Source organism: Trachypithecus francoisi, unplaced genomic scaffold (genome assembly GCF_009764315.1).
Source record: "Trachypithecus francoisi isolate TF-2019V2 unplaced genomic scaffold, Tfra_2.0 Lachesis_group10, whole genome shotgun sequence".
NCBI classification, from domain to species: Eukaryota; Metazoa; Chordata; class Mammalia; order Primates; family Cercopithecidae; genus Trachypithecus; species Trachypithecus francoisi.
This window is the reverse complement of record NW_022681455.1, coordinates 82482419-82500642: the sequence shown is the minus strand read 5'-3', so window position 1 is coordinate 82500642 and position 18224 is coordinate 82482419. Positions and strand designations below refer to the sequence as shown.

Here is an 18224-nt window from a genome sequence, read left to right as displayed (position 1 = left end):
TTGGGCCCCCTCCCCTCCCTGGGGGTTGGGCTGGCTCAAAATCGCAACCCTCTAATCACAGGGTTGGTCTTTCTGGTGACCAGACCCCATCCTGAAGCTACTGAGGGCCTGCCATGAGTCACCTCATTAGCAAATACTCAGGTGTGAGCTGGGCACAGTGGCTCACGCCTGTAATCCCAGCATTTTGGGAGGCAGGTGTGGGTGGCTCACCTGAGGTTAGGAGTTTGAGAGCAGCCTGGCCAACATGGCGAAACCCTCTCTCTCCTAAAAATACAAAGATTAGCTGGGTGTGGTGGCCCATGCCTGCAATCCCAGCTACTTGGGAAGTTGAGGCGGGAGAGTGGCTTGAACCCTGGAGGTGGAGGTTGCAGTGGGAGCCAAGATCGGGCCTCTGGACTCCACCCTGGGAGACAGTGAGACCCCCATCTCAAACAAACAAAAAAACTCAGTTGTTACATAAGGAACTTATGAATAACAGACATTTCTATGACTCAGGAATTTCCAAGTGTTTTGGAAGCTCTATACCAGGAACCTGGGACAAAGACCAGCCAAATTCTTTTTAAAATTTTATTTATAGGCCGGGCACGGTGGCTCAAGCCTGTAATCCCAGCACTTTGGGAGGCCGAGACGGGCGGATCACGAGGTCAGGAGATCGAGACCATCCTGACTAACACGGTGAAACCCCGTCTCTACTAAAAAATACAAAAAACTAGCCGTGTGTGAGGTGGCGGGCGCCTGTAGTCCCAGCTACTTGGGAGGCTGAGGCAGGAGAATGGCGTAAACCCGGGAGGCGGAGCTTGCAGTGAGCTGAGATCCAGCCACTGCACTCCAGCCTGGGTGACAGAGCGAGACTCCGTCTCAAAAAAAAAAAAAATTTTTATTTATTTGGCTGGGCACAGTGGCTCATGCTTGTAATCCCAGCACTTTGGGAGGCCAAGTCGGGCAGATCACTTGAGGCTGGGAGTTCGAGACCAGCTTCACTAATAGGCGAATCCCCGTCTCTGCTAAAAATACAAAAATTAGCCAGGCCTGGTGGCGCACGCCTGTAATCTCAGCTATTCGGGAGGCTGAGGCATGAGAATCACTTGAACCCAGGAAGCAGAGTTTGCAGTGAGCTGAGATTATACCACTGTACTCCAGCCCAGGTAACACAGAGAGACTGTTTCTCAAAAAAAAAAAAATCATTTGTTTTTTTTTTTAGAGACAGGATCTTGCTGTGCATGATCTTGGCTCACTGCAACCTCTGCCTCCCTAGTTCAAGCCATTCTCGTCCCTCAGCCTCCTGAGTAGCTGGGATTACAGGCATGGGCCACCACACCTGGCTAATTTTTTTGTATTTGTTGTAGAGATGGGGTTTCACCATGTTGCCCAGGCTGGTCTCGAACTCCCGGCCTCAGGTGATTTGCCTAGCCTCCTAAAGTGCTGGGGTTACAGGCGTGAGCCACCATGCCCAGCTTATTTTTTATTTTAGGTTTGGGGGTACATGTGAAGGTTTATTATATAGATAGACACCTGTCATGGGGGTTTATTGTACATATCATCACCCAGGTATTAAGCCTAGTACCCAACAGATAAATTCTTTATTAAATGACAGAAGATCATTGGGTGATGAAAGCTGGGCTGATGAGACAGCCCTATTTTATTTGCTGGAGCTATGGGGAAAGCTATACTCTTTCTGCCAGGGTTGTTTAAGCTGGTAGAATGAGGCTTGGCTATTTTGCTACCTACGAGAAGACAACCTGCCTGAGAATGAAGACAGTCCAGGGAGCCAGGCGTGGTGGGTCACGCCTGTGGTCCCAGCTACTGGGGAGGCTGAGGTGAGAGGATCGCTTCAGCCCAGGAGTTCGAAGCTGCAGTAAGCTATGATTGTACCATTGCACTCCAGCCCAGGTGACAGAGCAAGACCCTGTATCAGGAAAAAAAAAAAGAAAAAGAAAAAGAAACTAAGTCCTGGGAAAAGCAGAACTAAAAGAGACTGAGACCAAGTTCAAATCAACATTGTTTGAGCCTTAGGCTCCAGCCATGCCTAAAGTCATTCTATCTCTGATTTTTCAATTATTTAAGCCAATAGACCCCTCTCTTTTCATGTTTAAGTTAGCTGAAATTAGGGTTTCTAGCAGTTATAGCAGAAAGCATCCCGAGTTTTACATCCCTGCTTTTGAGGAAGAAGGTTTCTCCCCTTCATATTAATGCCTTGACTTTTTTTTTTTTTTTTGAGACAGAGTCTCGCTCTGTCGCCTAGGCTGGAGTGCAGTGGCCGGATCTCAGCTCACTGCAAGCTCCGCCTCCCAGGTTTACGCCATTCTCCTGCCTCAGTCTCCCGAGTAGCTGGGACTACAGGCGTCCGCCACCTCGCCCGGCTAGTTTTTTGTATTTTTTAGTAGAGACAGGGTTTCACCGTGTTAGTCAGGATGGTCTCGATCTCCTGACCTCGTGATCCGCCCGTCTCGGCCTCCCAAAGTGCTGGGATTACAGGCTTGAGCCACCGCGCCTGGCCGTAATGCCTTGACTTAACCTGGGCCCTGGGTAACGTCCCCACCAACCTTCCCCGCAACCTTGCTCCTTCAGCGAACATCCTCCCTACTGATTCCTTTCCCCTTAACATTTCCAACAAAATCAGATCTTCCTCAAGATAGAAACAAACAAGCAAACCTTTCTACCTTCTCATACTTACAATGTGCCTTATCTCTCTCCTTCCCTTTTCAGCCAAACTGTGTAGAACATCTCTCCACATCTTTCCTCCCACTTCTGGAATTTTTTTTTTTTAAGACAGAGTCTTGCTCTGTTGCCCAGGCTAGAATGCAGTGGCACGATCTTGGCTGACTGCAACCTCCGCCTCCCACGTTCAAGTGATTCTCCTGCCTCAGCCTCCCAAGTAGCTGGTATTTCAAGCACATGCCACCACACCAGCTAATTTTTGTATTTTTGGTAGAGACGAGGTTTCGCCATATTGGCCAGGCTGGTCTCAAACTCCTGACCTCAAGTGATCTGCCCACCACAGCCTCCCAAAGTGCTGGGATTGATTACAGGAGCCACCACGCTCGGCATTTTTTTTTTTTTTTGAGACGGAGTCTTGCTCTGTCGCAGTGGTACGATCTCGCTCACTGCAAGGTCCGCCTCCCAGGTTCATGCCATTCTCACAGGCGCCCAACACCATGCCTGGCTAATTTTTTGTATTTTTAGTAGAGACAGGGTTTCACCATGTTAGCCAGGATGGTCTCGATCTCCTGACCTCGTGATCTGCCTGCCTCAGCCTCCCAAAGTGCTGGGGTTACAGGTGCGAGCCACCGTGCCCAGCCTTTTTTTTTTTTTTTTTTTTTGAGATGGAGTCTCGCTCTATTGCCCAGGCCAGAGTGCAGTGGGATGATTTTGGCTCACCACAGCCTCTGCCTCCTGGGTTCAAGTGATTCTCCTGCCTCAGCCTCCCAAGTAGCTGGGATTACAGGCATGTGCCACCATGCCCGGCTAATTTTTGTAGTTTTAGTAGAGGTGGGATTTCACTATGTTGGCCAGGATGGTCTTGAACTCCTGATCTCGTGATCCGCCCGCCTCGGCATCCCAAAGTGTTGGGATTACAAGCGTGAGCCACCACGCCCAGCCATCTTTGAACATTCTTAGGTGAGTCAGGATATTTATCCATCTTCCCCTCTTGGGTTATTTGTCTTCGTGTTCCAGGATGGGCACTTGATCCAATCAGCTACTCAGTTCTGGAAATTTCATTGGGAATCTCAGAAAAGAGGCATGCTTCTTCTAGGAGAGTTGCTAAGCTATTAGGGTTCAAGCTTGGAGCTACAAAAAGCCATTTTGCCACTGAGAGAGGAGAGCCTGCCTGAGGGTGAAGCCTAATGCACGGAGAAGGCAGAACCAGAGATGGTGAGCTACAGGTTCCTGATCTCTTCTGGCCCCTGTGTTCACCTGTCTGGAATCTGTCTGCTCTGGACTTTTCGATTACTTGGGCCATAGCTTCCTTTATTGTTTAGGCCAGCTGGAGCCGGGTCAATGAAAGACTGGATGGGTGGAGGATCTCACTGTGCTCATGCTTTCGACTACCCTCCATACTTTAATTGTTCTCGATTTCTCTAACTGGCCTTGATGTCTCTTCTGATCTCCAGACTACATGCCCACAGATGCCCCAAAAGCACCTCTGAAATTGACCTCATTATTACTGTTTTTACTATTTTTGAGACAGTCTCGCTCTTTTGCCCAGGCTGGATTGCAATGGCAGTCTTGGCTCACTGCAACTTCCGCCTTCCGGGTTCAAGCGATTCTCCTGCCTCAGCCTGCTCCCAAGTAGCTGGGATTACAGGCGCCTGCCACCACGCCCAGCTAATTTTTTTGTATTTTTAGTACAGACGGGGGTTTCACCATGTTGGTCAGGCTGGTCTCAAACTCCTGACCTCAAGTGATCACCGTGCCCGGCCCTGACCTCATTAATTCTTTTTTTTTTTTTTGATAGGGAGTCTAGCTCTGTTGCCCGGCTGGAGTGCCCTGGCGCCATCTCGGCTCACCGCAATCTCTACCTCCTGGGTTCAAGCTATTCTCCTGCCTCGGCCTCCCGAGGCGCTGGGACTACAGGCGCGCGCCACCACGCCCGGCTAACTTTTGTATTTTTAGTAGAAACAGGGTTTCACTATGTTGGCCAGGCTGGTCTCGAACTCCTGACCTCGTGATCCACCGGCCTCGACCTCCCAAAGTGCAGGGATTACAGGCGTGAGCCACCGCGCCCGGCCCTGATCTCATTTCTACCCCCGATCTTCATCTCCAGTTTCAGAGATACAAACTCCCCGACCGCCTGCCTCTCCTCAGATAAACCAAGGTCGTTAAGTTCAGGCTCCGCCTCCCCACAGGGCCGCCCCAAGGTCAGCCGCTTCTTCCCCCGCTCAGCTCCTTGGGGGCGTTGTCCGCGTGCCCCTCCGCAGCAGGGCCGGCGCTCTAGGCTGCAGCGGGCCGTTCACACAGCCTCATCATCTCGCTGGTTTCCGGTGCTCGGCGGCTACTCTAGCCCTCAGCCGGGCCCTGGGACTCTATCCCCTAAGGCGGCTTCTCTATGGTCTACATCGCCCCTTTGTCCCGAATTTCCTCCGGGAGGACGCTCTGGTGGGATCCAAGCCCTTCCCCCGCCGCGTCTGTGGCTGCTTTTAGGTGCAACTGGAGAAGGCACTGAAGCCCTACAAGATTCACACCGTCTTCGGTCTCTCGGGGTCGGCGCCCAGTGGGAGAATGGCGGAAGTAAGTATGGAGGTGCCTTTCCCTCCCGCCGCTCTTCTCTATGGTCGCTTCCGTCAGCGACGGGAAAGGGGGTCCTGGCGCCTGCGCGGAACCGGGCTGGGCCCTCGTCGCGTAGTGGGTGGGGGCGAGGGAGCGGGAGTCGCCGCTGCCGCCGGAGCTAACCGCGGGGACCGAGATGCAGGTGGGACCGGAACCGGAACCCCCCTCTTCAAGTGCCTCTTCCCTCTCCGCGACCCGGCCCTGGCGCCCGAGAGGATCCTTGGGTGGGGGTGGGCGTGGAGGGCCGGGGGCTGGAGGGGCACTCGGCCCCGGAGAGTGCAGCAGACAGGGCTGGTCCCGAGGCGGATGCGGCCCCGGAGAATGGGCGGCTGGGGGGTGTCCAGGGAGTAGGGTCGGGTCGGAGTGGATGGACCACCGGGCCCGGAGGGTCCGAGCCAAGAGCGGAGCCTGCACCCTCCACCACCCGCCCTTCGGGAAATATCAGAACTGAGCCAGGAAGCAGGTGCACCGGGAAACTGAGTCCTGCCTGGCAGAAGAGAAACTGAGTCACCAGCTTAGGAGCCGCAGGGTCAGCGGGCCTGAAGGGGGCTGGGTCTGTCTGCGGTGCAGAGGGTTGGGTGGGCCTGTGTGAGCGGAGGTGGCCGCTGGCTGGAGATTGTTCTGCACCTCTTGGCTGGGTTCCCCCGTGCTCCATGACTCCTGCATCTCCTGACTCTTTCTCGTTGGTTTGGAGTTGTCCCTGCGGTTGGAGCCATCTGAGCTTGTAGGGTCGAGGCCCAGGAGGAAGGGGAGGGTTCGCCGACTTACAGCCTGGCTGTAGGTTTGAACAGGAGTCTGAGGTCGCTGAGGGTTTGGGAATACTTTCCTGAGCTGTCCTGGCCCCAGTCCTGGGACTGTCACTTTCCAGTATTGCGTGGGGGGAGGAGCGCTAACAAAAGAGCCAAGGGTTGTAAATTCCACACCCAGTTCTGCCACTTTCTAGTTGTAAGACCTTGAGAGGGCTCCTGCTATCTCTAATTTCTCTTTTAGAAAATTGGAACTATAATGTTTTTCTCCCACATGAAGATAGTAACAATGGCAGTCGTTTAGTGGATGCTTACTTTGCATTCAGCGCTGACATAACCCATTCCACGTAATTCTCTCAACATTTCGAGGGGGGAGGGATCATGAGCTCTGTTTAACAGATACAAAAACGGAGGCTCAGAGAGGACGTAGGTTTGTTCAAGATAACATCGCTCATAAGGTGGCTGGACTGGGCACTCATAAGGTGATTTCAGCCCTGGTCTGACTCTAGTCCATGGCTTTAACCAGAAGACTAACCTGCTTTTAGGGCATACTCCCCAGTGGGAGAAGAGGAAGGTGAAAAATCCTAGGGCCCCAGGTCTCCCTGTGATGTTTTGTTTACGTGAGGCCAGCAAAGACTTGACCTGACCCAACCTAGTTGCTCCTCTGGGGCCCTTGCGGCCTCTGGCCCCATACTGAAGGGATACCAAAGAAGTGGGCTGCAGCTATTTCAAATCTCCTTCACGCAGTGCGTGTGTGCTGGACTCTGGGGTCAGCTTTCGAGACAATTACTGTTTTGGTCCGTCATGCATCCATCCTCAGTGAATCGGCCCCCTTCGAAGAGCTGGACCCTAAGATGTGTGAGGCAGGCTCTCTAAGGTCTAGAGTCCCAGCTCCCCTCTAGCCCCCTGCGAGCTAGGGCGGTGAGGTGCTATGGCTGAGGCTGGCCCAGCTGGTCCCTGGGGACAGGGACTGTGGAGTAGGGAAAATAGTAGACTTGAAGTTCTGAAACTTCTGAGCTTCGGTTTCCTCATCTGTTCGAGGGGTCTTTGAAACCTCTCACAGGGAAAGGTAAGATAACCAAGAGGGAGCCTCGAAAATGGCTCATGGGAAGTGTGACATGAATATTGGAGGATCCGATGTAGAGAAGGGGGGTGATGTGGAAAAGTTCTCTTTTTTAAAGGGAAGGTGCTCCAAAGCCCTCTACCGCTGGATCCAAAGCTAAGGAAATTGGGGGCAAACGCGGCAGGCTGGGGCAGGCTGTTGGGAGCCAGTTGGCTGGGGCCTGCGGGGTGCTGGGAGAGGGAAGGGAGGTGTTGGGCTTCCTTCCCCATTGCTCTCTGTGGAGTCTGAAGTAGGGATGAGCATCTCTGGCTGGGGGTGGGATGCAGCCCCCAGTACGCCCTCAGCAGTGACCCTCGTGTGTGCCTCTCTCTTCCTTCCGCAGCTGCTGCCGCCCACCCCTCATCTTCTGGCTGCCTCCCTCTTTGTGCCCCGCAGGCTCCCCCTCTCCACCTCCTGGGGCCCATCATGAATGGTGCCCCTTCCCCAGAGGACGGGGCCTCCCCCTCGTCTCCCCCGCTGCCCCCACCCCCGCCCCCTAGTTGGCGGGAGTTCTGTGAGTCCCACGCCCGGGCTGCGGCTCTGGACTTTGCCCGCCGTTTTCGCCTCTACCTGGCCTCCCACCCCCAATATGCGGGGCCTGGGGCTGAGGCTGCCTTCTCCCGCCGTTTTGCTGAGCTCTTCCTGCAGCACTTTGAAGCTGAGGTGGCCCGGGCCTCTGGCTCCCTGTCGCCACCCATCCTGGCTCCCCTGAGCCCTGGTGCGGAGATCTCGCCACATGACCTGTCCCTTGAGAGCTGCAGGGTGGGTGGGCCCCTGGCTGTGCTGGGCCCTTCTCGATCATCTGAGGACCTGGCCGGCCCCCTCCCTTCCTCAGTCTCTTCCTCCTCTACAACCTCCTCCAAGCCGAAGCTCAAGAAGCGCTTCTCCCTGCGCTCAGTGGGTCGCTCCGTCCGAGGCTCAGTCCGTGGCATCCTGCAGTGGCGGGGGACCGTTGACCCTCCCTCTTCGGCTGGGCCCCTGGAGACCTCATCAGGTCCCCCAGTCTTAGGTGGAAACAGCAACTCCAACTCCTCTGGCGGGGCTGGGACGATTGGTAGGGGACTGGGCAGTGATGGACCGTCCCCTGGGGAAAGATGGACTCACCGTTTTGAGAGGCTGAGACTCAGTCGGGGCGGGGGCGCCTTGAAGGATGGAGCAGGGATGGTGCAGAGGGAAGAGCTGCTGAGTTTCATGGGGGCTGAGGAGGCAGCCCCTGACCCAGCCGGAGTGGGCCGGGGAGGAGGGGCGGCTGGGCCTCCTTCAGGGGGAGGAGGGCAGCCTCAGTGGCAGAAGTGTCGCCTGCTGCTTCGAAGTGAAGGAGAAGGAGGAGGAGGAAGTCGCCTGGAGTTCTTTGTACCGCCCAAGGTGAGGCCCCATGGAGGGTGGGTGACTGGGAGCGAGGGAGAGAGTGCTCAGAGTGGTCACAGCCCTGTAGATAAGCTCTGGGGTTTACCAACCCACGGCCCTGGCATCGCTCACTTTTTGTTTGTAAAGCTGGCTCCTGGCTCTCTTAGCAGCTGTGGGCAGGACTGAGAAAGCAGTGTGGCTGCCTTTAGTCTAACTTCCCGAAGATGTAGAAGGAAAGATGAATGTCTAGAGGGAAGGGAAGGGTGGTCTTTGCAAACCAAACACCCGGATCTATTTCTTTCTCCTGACCTAGGCCTCTCGGCCCCGACTCAGCATCCCCTGCTCTTCTATCACAGACGTCCGGACAACCACAGCCCTGGAGATGCCTGACCGGGAGAATACGTTTGTGGTTAAGGTAGGAATTCAACTTCCCACCCACCGGCAGTGCTTAAGTGTGTTAAGGAGAAAGCCCTCAGCGCATTTAAGCAAGTGGCGTCGCTGAAAGGAGGTATGTATATGTGTCCAGTGCCTTGAGAGTGTGTCCCTGGGGCTGCAGCTTTTCTGGGATAGGGGAAGACAGGGAAATGTTCTTACTCAAGAATAATGCCTCCACTTCAAAGAGAACGGTGGGGTTTTTGTTGTGGTTTTATTTATTTATTTATTTATTTTTTGAGACGGAGTCTTGCTCTGTCGCCCAGGCTGGAGTGCAGTGGCCGGATCTCAGCTCACTGCAAGCTCCGCCTCCCAGGCTCACGCCATTCTCCTGCCTCAGCCTCCCGAGTAGCTGGGACTACAGGCGCCCGCCACCTCGCCCGGCTAGTTTTTTGTAGTTTTTAGTAGAGACAGGGTTTCACTGTGTTAGCCAGGATGGTCTTGATCTCCTGACCTTGTGATCCGCCCGTCTCGGCCTCCCAAAGTGCTGGGATTACAGGCTTGAGCCACCGCACCCGGCCTTGTTGTGGTTTTCGAGAGACAGGGTCTCCCTCTTTTGCCTAGGCTGATCATAGCTCACTGTAGTCTGGTGTAGCCTCGAACTCTTGGGCTCAAGTGATCTTCCTGCCTCAGCCCCTAAGGAGCTGGGACTACGGGCATGTGACACCATGCCTGGCTAATTTTATTATTTACTTACGTTTGAGACAGAGCCTCACTCTGCCGCCCAGGCTGGAGTGCAGCGGCGCGATCTTGGCTCACTGCAACCTTTGCCTCCCAGGTTCAAGTGATTCTCATGCCTCAGTCACCTGAGTAGCTGGGATTACAGGCGTGCACCAGTATGCCCGGCTAATTTTTTTTTTTTTTTTTTTTTTTTGAGACGGAGTCTCGCTCTGTCGCCCGGGCTGGAGTGCAGTGACCGGATCTCAGCTCACTGCAAGCTCCGCCTCCCGGGTTTACGCCATTCTCCTGCCTCAGCCTCCCGAGTAGCTGGGACTACAGGCGCCCGCCACCTCGCCCGGCTAGTTTTTTTTTTGTATTTTTTAGTAGAGACGGGGTTTCACCGTATTAGCCAGGATGGTCTCGATCTCCTGACCTCGTGATCCGCCTGTCTCGGCCTCCCAAAGTGCTGGGATTACAGGCTTGAGCCACCACGCCTGGCCCCGGCTAATTTTTTTGTATGTTTAGCAGAGATGGGGTTTTGCCATGTTGGGCAGGCTGGTTTCGAACTGGCCTCAAGTGATCCACCCCCTTGGCCTCCCAAAGTGTTGGGATCACAGGCCTGAGCCACTGTGCCTGGCCTTACTTTATTTTATTTTATTTTTTATTTTTTATTTTTTATTTTTTTTGAGACAGAGTCTCGCTCTGTCGCCCAGGCTGGAGTGCAGTGGCCGGATCTCAGCTCACTGCAAGCTCCGCCTTCCGGGTTTACGCCATTCTCCTGCCTCAGCCGCCCGAGTAGCTGGGACTACAGGCGCCCGCCACCTTGCCCGGCTAGTTTTTTGTATTTTTTAGTAGAGACGGGGTTTCACCAGGTTAGCCAGGATGGTCTCGATCTCCTGACCTCGTGATCCGCCCGTCTCGGCCTCCCAAAGTGCTGGGATTACAGGCTTGAGCCACCGCGCCCGGCCTATTTTATTTTATTTTTTTATTTTTTATTTTTGAGACGGAGTCTCGCTCTGTCGCCCAGGCTGGAGTGCAGTGGTGCGATCTCAGCTCATTACAAGCTCTGCCTCCCGGGTTCACGCCATTCTCCTGCCTCAGCCTCCCCAGTAGCTGGGACTACTGGCGCCCGCCACCATGCCCAGCTAATTTTTTGTATTTTTATTAGAGGCAGGGTTTCACCATGTTAGCCAGGATGGTCTCGATCTCCTGACCTCATGATCTGCCCACCTCAGCCTCCCAAAGTGCTGGGATTATAGGTGTGAGCCAGCACACCAGGCCTATTTTATTTTATTTTATTTTTATTTTTTATTTTTTTGAGACAGTGTTTCACTCTGTTGCCCAGGCTGGAGTTGAAGTGGCATGATCTTGGCTCACTGCAACCTCCACCTCCTGGGTTCAAACGATTCTCTTGTCTTAGCCTCCTGAATAGCTGGGACTGCAGGCACCTGCCACCATGCCTGGCTAATTTTTGTATTTAGTAGAGACGTGGTTTCACCATATTGGCCAGGCTGGTCTCGAACTCTTGACCTTGTGATCCGCCCTCCTGGGCCTCCAAAGTGCTGGGATTACAGGTGTGGGCTGCTGTACCCGGCCTCCAGAAAGAATTGGAATGCATCTTGTTTTTAGACATCCTACATACATTGCTCTCATTAGGTGTGGATTAAGCCGCCTCCCTGCCCCTGCCCAAGCTGAGGCGTCGTCTCGTCTCTGTAGGTAGAAGGTCCCTCTGAGTATATCCTGGAGACAGTGGACGCCCAGCATGTGAAGGCCTGGGTGTCTGACATCCAAGAATGCCTGAGCCCAGGGTGAGGAGCCTGACTTCCGTCGCTGAGGGACATAGGGTGGGGTTGGGGAGCAGCCTCGCGCCTCTTACCTGGTGACTTTCCTCCCAGCACCATCTTCCCTGTCTCTGCAGACCCTGCCCTACTACCAGTCCCCGCCCCATGACCCTCCCTCTGGCCCCTGGGACCTCATTCCTTACAAGGGAGAACACAGACAGCCTGGAGCTGTCCTGCCTGAATCACTCGGAGAGTCTACCCAGCCAGGACCTGCTGCTTGGACCCAGCGAGAGCAATGACCGCCTGTCGCAGGGTAAGGGTGGAGCCTTAGAGAGCTCGGAGCCTCAGAACCTGCCGTCGGGGCCCCTGCTGTCAGGCGCCATGACCTCTCCAGACTCTACTGTGCCCCCATCCCTGTTTTCCAGATGCCCCACCCCAACCCCACCAAATGTTGGCCTTTTGTCCCTGAACACAGCCACAGTTTGCTGTTTAGAATCATCGCGACCCCACGCAGGCCCCAAGCAAACCTTAGCCAGCCTTCTGCGCCCAGCCTTGTCACTTTTTCAGTCAGTTTCCTGCCGGCCAGCACTCTAGCTGGAAATAATGGTTGTTTTCTCCAAGCTTCTGGAATACTTCGTAGAAATCTTTGTTTTGCTCTTACTCTGCATCTCTGTGTCTGTCAGGGGCAACTACATTTTCTCTTGACTCTGTACTTTTTGTATGCCCAACCTACACACACATACACACAAAGATGTGTTGCCTGGTCCCAACTCATATCTCCAGATTAGGCCTCCACTATAGCCTTTTCTGCTGACCCTCTGTTCTGAGTTCTAGCTGCATAGTGCCTAGCACACAGGCTGTATTCAGTGAATGAACACATGAATCATGGAATCTTAGATCTAGAGTGGACCTTGCATCTCATCAGATCTCAGTAGCTAAGACCAGGGAGAGGACACCTGAGGGTCACTGAGGAAGACAGGGGCTGTGCCACCCTGTCTCCCAAGCCATGCTGTCTGTGCACCACATGCCTGTGTTCTGAGCACTGCCTGCCTGTGACATTTGTGGCCTGCCCATTGGACAGACTTGGAGGATGCCCCTAGTGCATACCTGGCCCTGCGCTGTGTCCCGGGCCAGGATGGGGTAGCTAGGATGCCTGAGATGAGCTCCTTGTCCTCGAGGTTTTCAGCTGGGTTCACATCATTCCCTGTAGAAAGCTTAGTGTCCCCTGAGCAGCACAAGCAAGAAGCACGTTGGGAGCTCAGGGGAGGAAGAGAGCAGAGGAAGGTGGGAGAGACGGACTGCGACGCCGAGGAGAGGAGAGGACATGCCTGGGGACGCAAAGGGCAAGAGCAGAGACCTGCGGGGAGGGCCAAGGATATGGGGACAAATTGGATGGGATAATTGGGTTAAAGTGGAAGAGACATGAATACAAGGTAAGGTAAAAATCAAGTTGGTGTGGGTTGGGGGAGTAATAGAAGGAGCATCTTTGATGCCTCCTAGAGTTAGGGGGCTTTGTCCTATAGTTCAACAAAAGACACTTTTTTTTTTTTGCTTGTGTGTTTTAAAAATTTTTTTATTTTTGGTCGGGAGCGGTGGCTCAAGCCTGTAATCCCAGCACTTTGGGAGGCCGAGGCGGGTGGATCACGAGGTCAGGAGATCGAGACCCTCCTGGCTAACACGGTGAAACCCCGTCTCTACTAAAAATACAAAAAACTAGCCGGGCGCGGTGGCGGGCGCCTGTAGTCCCAGCTACTCGGAGGCTGAGGCGGGAGAATGGCGGGAACCCGGGAGGCGGAGCTTGCAGTGAGCCAAGATCGCGCCACTGCACTCCAGCCTGGGCGACACAGTGAGACTCCGCTCTCAAAAAAAAAAAAAAAAATTTTTTTTTATTTTTAAAAATTATTGTTTTTGTTTTTGAGATAGGGTCTCGCTCTGTCTCCCAGGCTGGAGTGCAGTGGTGCAATCACAGCTTCCTGCAGCCTTGACCTCCCTGGCTCAAGCCATCTTCCTGCCTCAGCCGCTCAAGTTGCTGGGACCACAGGCGTGTGCCGCCACCACCACACCTAGCTAATTTTTTTTTTTGTAAGAGGGTCTCACCATGTTGCCTAAACTGGTCTTGAACTCCTGGGCTCAAGTCATTCTTACACCTCAGCCTCCCAAAGGGCTGGGATTACAGGCGTGAGCCACTGTGTCCAGCCAGAATTCCGTGTGTGTGTGTTTTGAGACAGAGTCTTGCTCTGTCACCCAGGCTGCAGCGCAGTGAAACAATCTCGGCTCACTGCAACCTCCGCCTCCTGGGTTCAAGCAATTCTCCTGCTTCAGCCTCCCAAGTAGCTGGGATTACAGGTATGCACACCATGTCCAGCTAATTTTTGTATTTTTAGTAGAGACGGTGTTTCACCATGTTGTCTAGGCTGCTCTCGAACTCCTAACCTCAAGTGATCCTCCCACCTCAACCTCCCAAAGTGCTGGGATTACAGGTGTGAGCCACCACGCCCGGCCCAGGACTCCTTTTGAATGTCAAAATATTTGAGGCAGCTGGGCATGGTGGCTTACGCCTGTGACCCCAGAGCTGAGGTGGGCAGATCACTTGAGTCCAGGAACTCAGGGCCGACCTGGGCTAACATATAGAGAGACCCCTTCTCTACAAAAACACGTATGTATATATTTAAGACATTCTACCCTCCATTTCTGCAATAGTCTCTCAGCTGTTGATTCAGAAAAAGAGACACATTTGGACATTAGGACCTCCTTGCAATAACTGCAGTTCCTCAGCAGCACAGGAAGCATCAGTTGGGAGCCATTGGTAAAAGCATCAGGGGCCACTACCCACAGAGCTGTTTGGCATCTTGGCCAGCGACTGCACACAGGGTAGACTACTGGTGAGGAAATGGGCCCAGGACAGTCCTTAAGAAGAGGAGTTTCTTGGGTTCTCAGCTTTGCCCTTTTTCTTTCCAGGGGCATACGGGGGCCTCTCAGACCGCCCCTCGGCGTCCATCTCCCCCAGCTCTGCCTCCATTGCCGCCTCCCATTTTGACTCGATGGAACTGCTTCCCCCAGAATTGCCCCCCCGCATCCCCATTGAAGAGGGACCCCCCGCAGGGACAGTTCATCCTCTCTCAGCCCCCTACCCTCCCTTGGACACTCCGGAAACAGCCACAGGTACCGGAGGTGTGAGTGTGCATGTCTCCAGGCCTGACCACCTCTCCTGGGATCCCGAGGGAGCTGGCCCAGGGGAGTTGGGGACGCATGTGGGGAGCAGGCGCCTCGAGGGGAAGGCAAGGCTTTTTTCTCCCAGGATGGGGGAGGCTGCCCTGACACCCTGGTTTCCCTCCCTCTCTCCTTCCTGAAGGGTCCTTCCTGTTCCAGGGGGAGCCAGAGGGCGGTGAGGGGGACCAGCCCCTCTCGGGGTATCCTTGGTTCCACGGGATGCTCTCTCGGCTCAAGGCTGCACAGTTGGTGCTGACTGGCGGCACTGGCTCCCACGGTGTCTTCCTGGTGCGCCAGAGTGAGACAAGGCGGGGTGAATACGTCCTCACCTTCAACTTCCAGGGCAAGGCCAAGGTGAGCCACCCTCCAGGAAAGGCTCTGTTCTGTGCGGAGTTGGCGGTGGGGTGGCGGAGTGCTGCCGGGGGAGGGGGTTTGTACCTGGCAGGGTCTTTGCCTCCTACCTCACCTCACCTGTCCTGCCCTCAGCACCTGCGTTTGTCGCTGAATGAGGAGGGTCAGTGCCGGGTCCAGCACCTGTGGTTCCAGTCCATTTTCGATATGCTCGAGCACTTCCGGGTGCACCCCATCCCTCTGGAGTCAGGAGGCTCCAGTGATGTTGTCCTTGTCAGCTATGTCCCATCCTCCCAGCGACAGCAGGGTGAGCAGAGCAGGTCTGCAGGGGAGGAGGTGCCCGTGCACCCAAGAAGTGAGGTGTGTGTGCCAGAAAGATGGGGTGGGGGGGCTATGACAAGGAGAAGCTTTGCTTGGGAGAGCAGGGTAGAGGAGGCTGCTGTGCCTGGGGGTTTGGAAGGGAAAGAAATACGCTGATAGGACAGAGGAAGGCAGAAGGCTCCTGGCTGGAGCCGGGGCGGCAGCTGAGAGGTGGGCGGGCGCATCCCCATTCCATCGGATCCTCTGTTCCATTGTCTGTCTGTCTCCTGGACCCATCCTGGCCTCGTCTTTGCCCGCCATTGCAGCCTGGCCTTGGGCCTGCCCTTCCCGGGGTCGCTCGGTCTGATCCCCCTCCCTCCTCCCTCAATGTCTCATGTCCCTGTCTGATCTCTCCCTTTCCCCTGCCCCACCGTCCCATCTGTCCCCACGTTGCCCCTCCCCCCAGGCCGGGAGCAGGCTGGGAGCCATGCGGGGGTGTGCGAGGGAGATGGATGCCACCCCGATGCCTCCTGCACCCTCATGCCCTTCGGAGCGAGTGACTGTGTGTAAGTGTGGTCCTCCTCTCACCACCGCCCATGATCCATCTTCCATGGATGGGGGGTTGCTCAGGAGATGGGATGTGGGGAGACAGCCACGCTCCTGGAGGGCAGAGTGAAGGGGAGGCTGCGGCAGGAGCTCACCTGCCTCCCACAATTGGTCTGTTTTCTTACCATTCCTATCCAGAACCGAACACCTCCCATGACCCACCCCAGCCCCCTGAACCCCCTTCATGGACAGATCCCCCACAGCCTGGGGCAGAAGAGGCGTCGAGGGCGCCAGAAGTGGCGGCAGCAGCAGCCGCAGCAGCCAAAGAGAGGCAAGAGAAAGAGAAAGCGGGCGGTGGAGGGGTCCCGGAAGAGCTGGTCCCCGTGGTTGAGCTGGTCCCCGTGGTTGAATTGGAAGAGGCCATAGCCCCAGGCTCGGAGGCCCAGGGCGCTGGGTCTGGTGGGGAGGCGGGGGTGCCCCCAATGGTGCAGCTGCAGCAGTCACCACTAGGGGGTGATGGAGAGGAAGGGGGCCACCCCAGGGCCATTAACAACCAGTACTCCTTCGTATGAGCCGACCCCACCCACTCCACCCTTTCTAAGCCCCCCAGCCCTGCTCGTGAGATTGGGCTGAGTAGGGTCAGAGGAGGCCAAAATCCCTCCCCCATGCTTCCTGACCCTTGTCGGCCAAGGGCATCTTCGATGGTACAAGCAGAGGCTCAAGAGAGGCTCCCGTCACACACTACAGGTCCCCTCCCCAGGGCGGGGGATTTGGGCTCTATGAGCTCCTTGAGGGGCTCTTCTGGTCAGCCCCACCCTGGGGGCCATTTCCCCATTAACCACCCCCAGCCCGAGGCAGGGTGAGGGGGAAGGGCTGTCAGTTATATTAAGGTGGTTGTTGTTGTTGTTTTAAACAAAATGGAGAAGCATAAATAAATAAAAAGGTTTATCTCGGTTCTATCGTGATGCCTATGGCCAGTGTTTGCTGTGGGGACTGGGGCATTTGGGTTGGGAAGGCGGCTCACTCAGTGCCCACAGGCCAGAGGGCTGGCCCAGGCTGAGTCCCTGTCACTATGCAGTGCTGTGCTTTCGGTGCCATCCCTGTCTCTGACAGCCTTGTTTGTGGAGTGCTAAATGATGCTCTTGGGGTCTCCTGTGAGTTCTTGTCATGGGACGGTGCTGTGAATGGCAGGCATAGGGATCTCCAGCGGCCCTTCCTGAGTTATGGCTTCCTACCCTAGAGAGAGCTGGCAGCGAGAGATGGGGGACACGGTGGCTGTGCTGGGAGATTAATGTGGCAGTTGCAGAGGGGCCCGATGCCCCCCTTCTCAGAGCCAGGCTGGAGGGTGGACGGCAGAGAGCATTGGCTTCTGTCCTGGTTTTGCTACTCACTGGCCTGGGCAAGGCGTAGCTACGCTGGGCCTGAGCATCCTCATCTGTGACATATGAAGTTTCATCTGCTGACATGGTTTGCTTGGCCTGGACATGGTGTCCATTTGAGTTTCACATTAAAAATTCAGATCACAGGCCGGGCGCAGTGGCTCACGCCTATAATCCCAGCACTTTGGGAGGCCGAGGTGGGTGGATCACCTGAGGTCAGGAGTTCGAGACCAGCCTGACCAACATGGAGAAACCCTGTCTCTACTAAAAATACCAACAATTAGCTGGGCGTGGTGGTGTGCGCCTGTAATACCAGCTACTCAGGAGGCTGAGGCAGGAGAATGGCTTGAGCCCAGGAGGCGGAGGTTGCTGTGAGACGAGATGGCACCATTGCACTCCAACCTGGGCAACAAGAGCAAAACTGTCTCAAAAAAAAAAAAAAAAAAAAAATAGCCGGGCATGGTGGCATGCACCTGTAGTCCCAGCTAGTCAGGAGGCTGAGGCAGGAGAATCTCTTAAACCCACGAGGTGGAGGTTGCGGTGAGTGGAGCTCACGCCGCTGCACTCCAGCCTGGGCAACAGAGCGAGACTCTGTATAAAAAAAAAAAAAAAAATCACTGGCTTCTCTTGAAAATCAGAAGATCCAGTGGTGCAGGTCCACTTCCACATCTGCCCCATCCCCACCAGCTCACTTTGCTCCCTGGGAGGCCTGGCCTTGTGGGCATTTGAGTTTATAACACCACCCACATTGTGGCACACCCCTCCACCCCATTAAACACAGGCTCTGCTGTTGGAATCAGTCTTCCTGATCCGCGGCTGTGCCCTCCAACAGAGGGCACCCCTGGGCTTCCCAGCTCTGGGAGCAGTGGGTGCCAACAAGGAGGGGCCTAGGGCTGAAGAATCCCACCCGCTGAGCTAGTCCCTCTCCCTTCCCCACTGTCCAGCTCTGCCTTTCAGCATCCTGCCTCACTCCCCCGCCCAGGCAGCATGGAGCCCACACCCTCATGCCCCTCAGCCTCAGCCCCCACCTCCAGGAGGCCCTACCCACGCTCATGACCTTGCTATTCTGGGCCTTGTGTCCTGTCGGGAGATGGACAGGAGA

General features: G+C 55.2%; 1 protein-coding gene across 6 annotated transcripts; it reads left to right on the top strand.

Moving 5' to 3' along the window:
• The first annotated feature begins 4747 nt into the window (after positions 1 to 4747).
• On the top strand, positions 4748 to 16708 carry SH2B1 (SH2B adaptor protein 1). Of its 6 annotated transcripts, none has more exons than XM_033217947.1 (10): positions 4748 to 5229; positions 7460 to 8481; positions 8777 to 8878; positions 11272 to 11363; positions 11474 to 11649; positions 14295 to 14498; positions 14689 to 14900; positions 15033 to 15257; positions 15664 to 15763; positions 15942 to 16704. In XM_033217947.1, coding segments are annotated over exons 2-10 (2052 nt in total). In that variant the 5' UTR covers positions 4748 to 5229; positions 7460 to 7542; the 3' UTR covers positions 15944 to 16704. The 6 variants fall into 6 exon arrangements, with proteins under 6 accessions (XP_033073838.1, XP_033073837.1, XP_033073836.1 ...); XM_033217946.1 differs by lacking the exon at positions 4748 to 5229 and adding an exon at positions 5237 to 5410 and having other exon boundaries at positions 15033 to 15204; positions 15942 to 16708; XM_033217945.1 differs by lacking the exon at positions 4748 to 5229 and adding an exon at positions 5237 to 5410 and having other exon boundaries at positions 15942 to 16705.
• The last annotated feature ends 1516 nt before the right edge of the window (positions 16709 to 18224 follow it).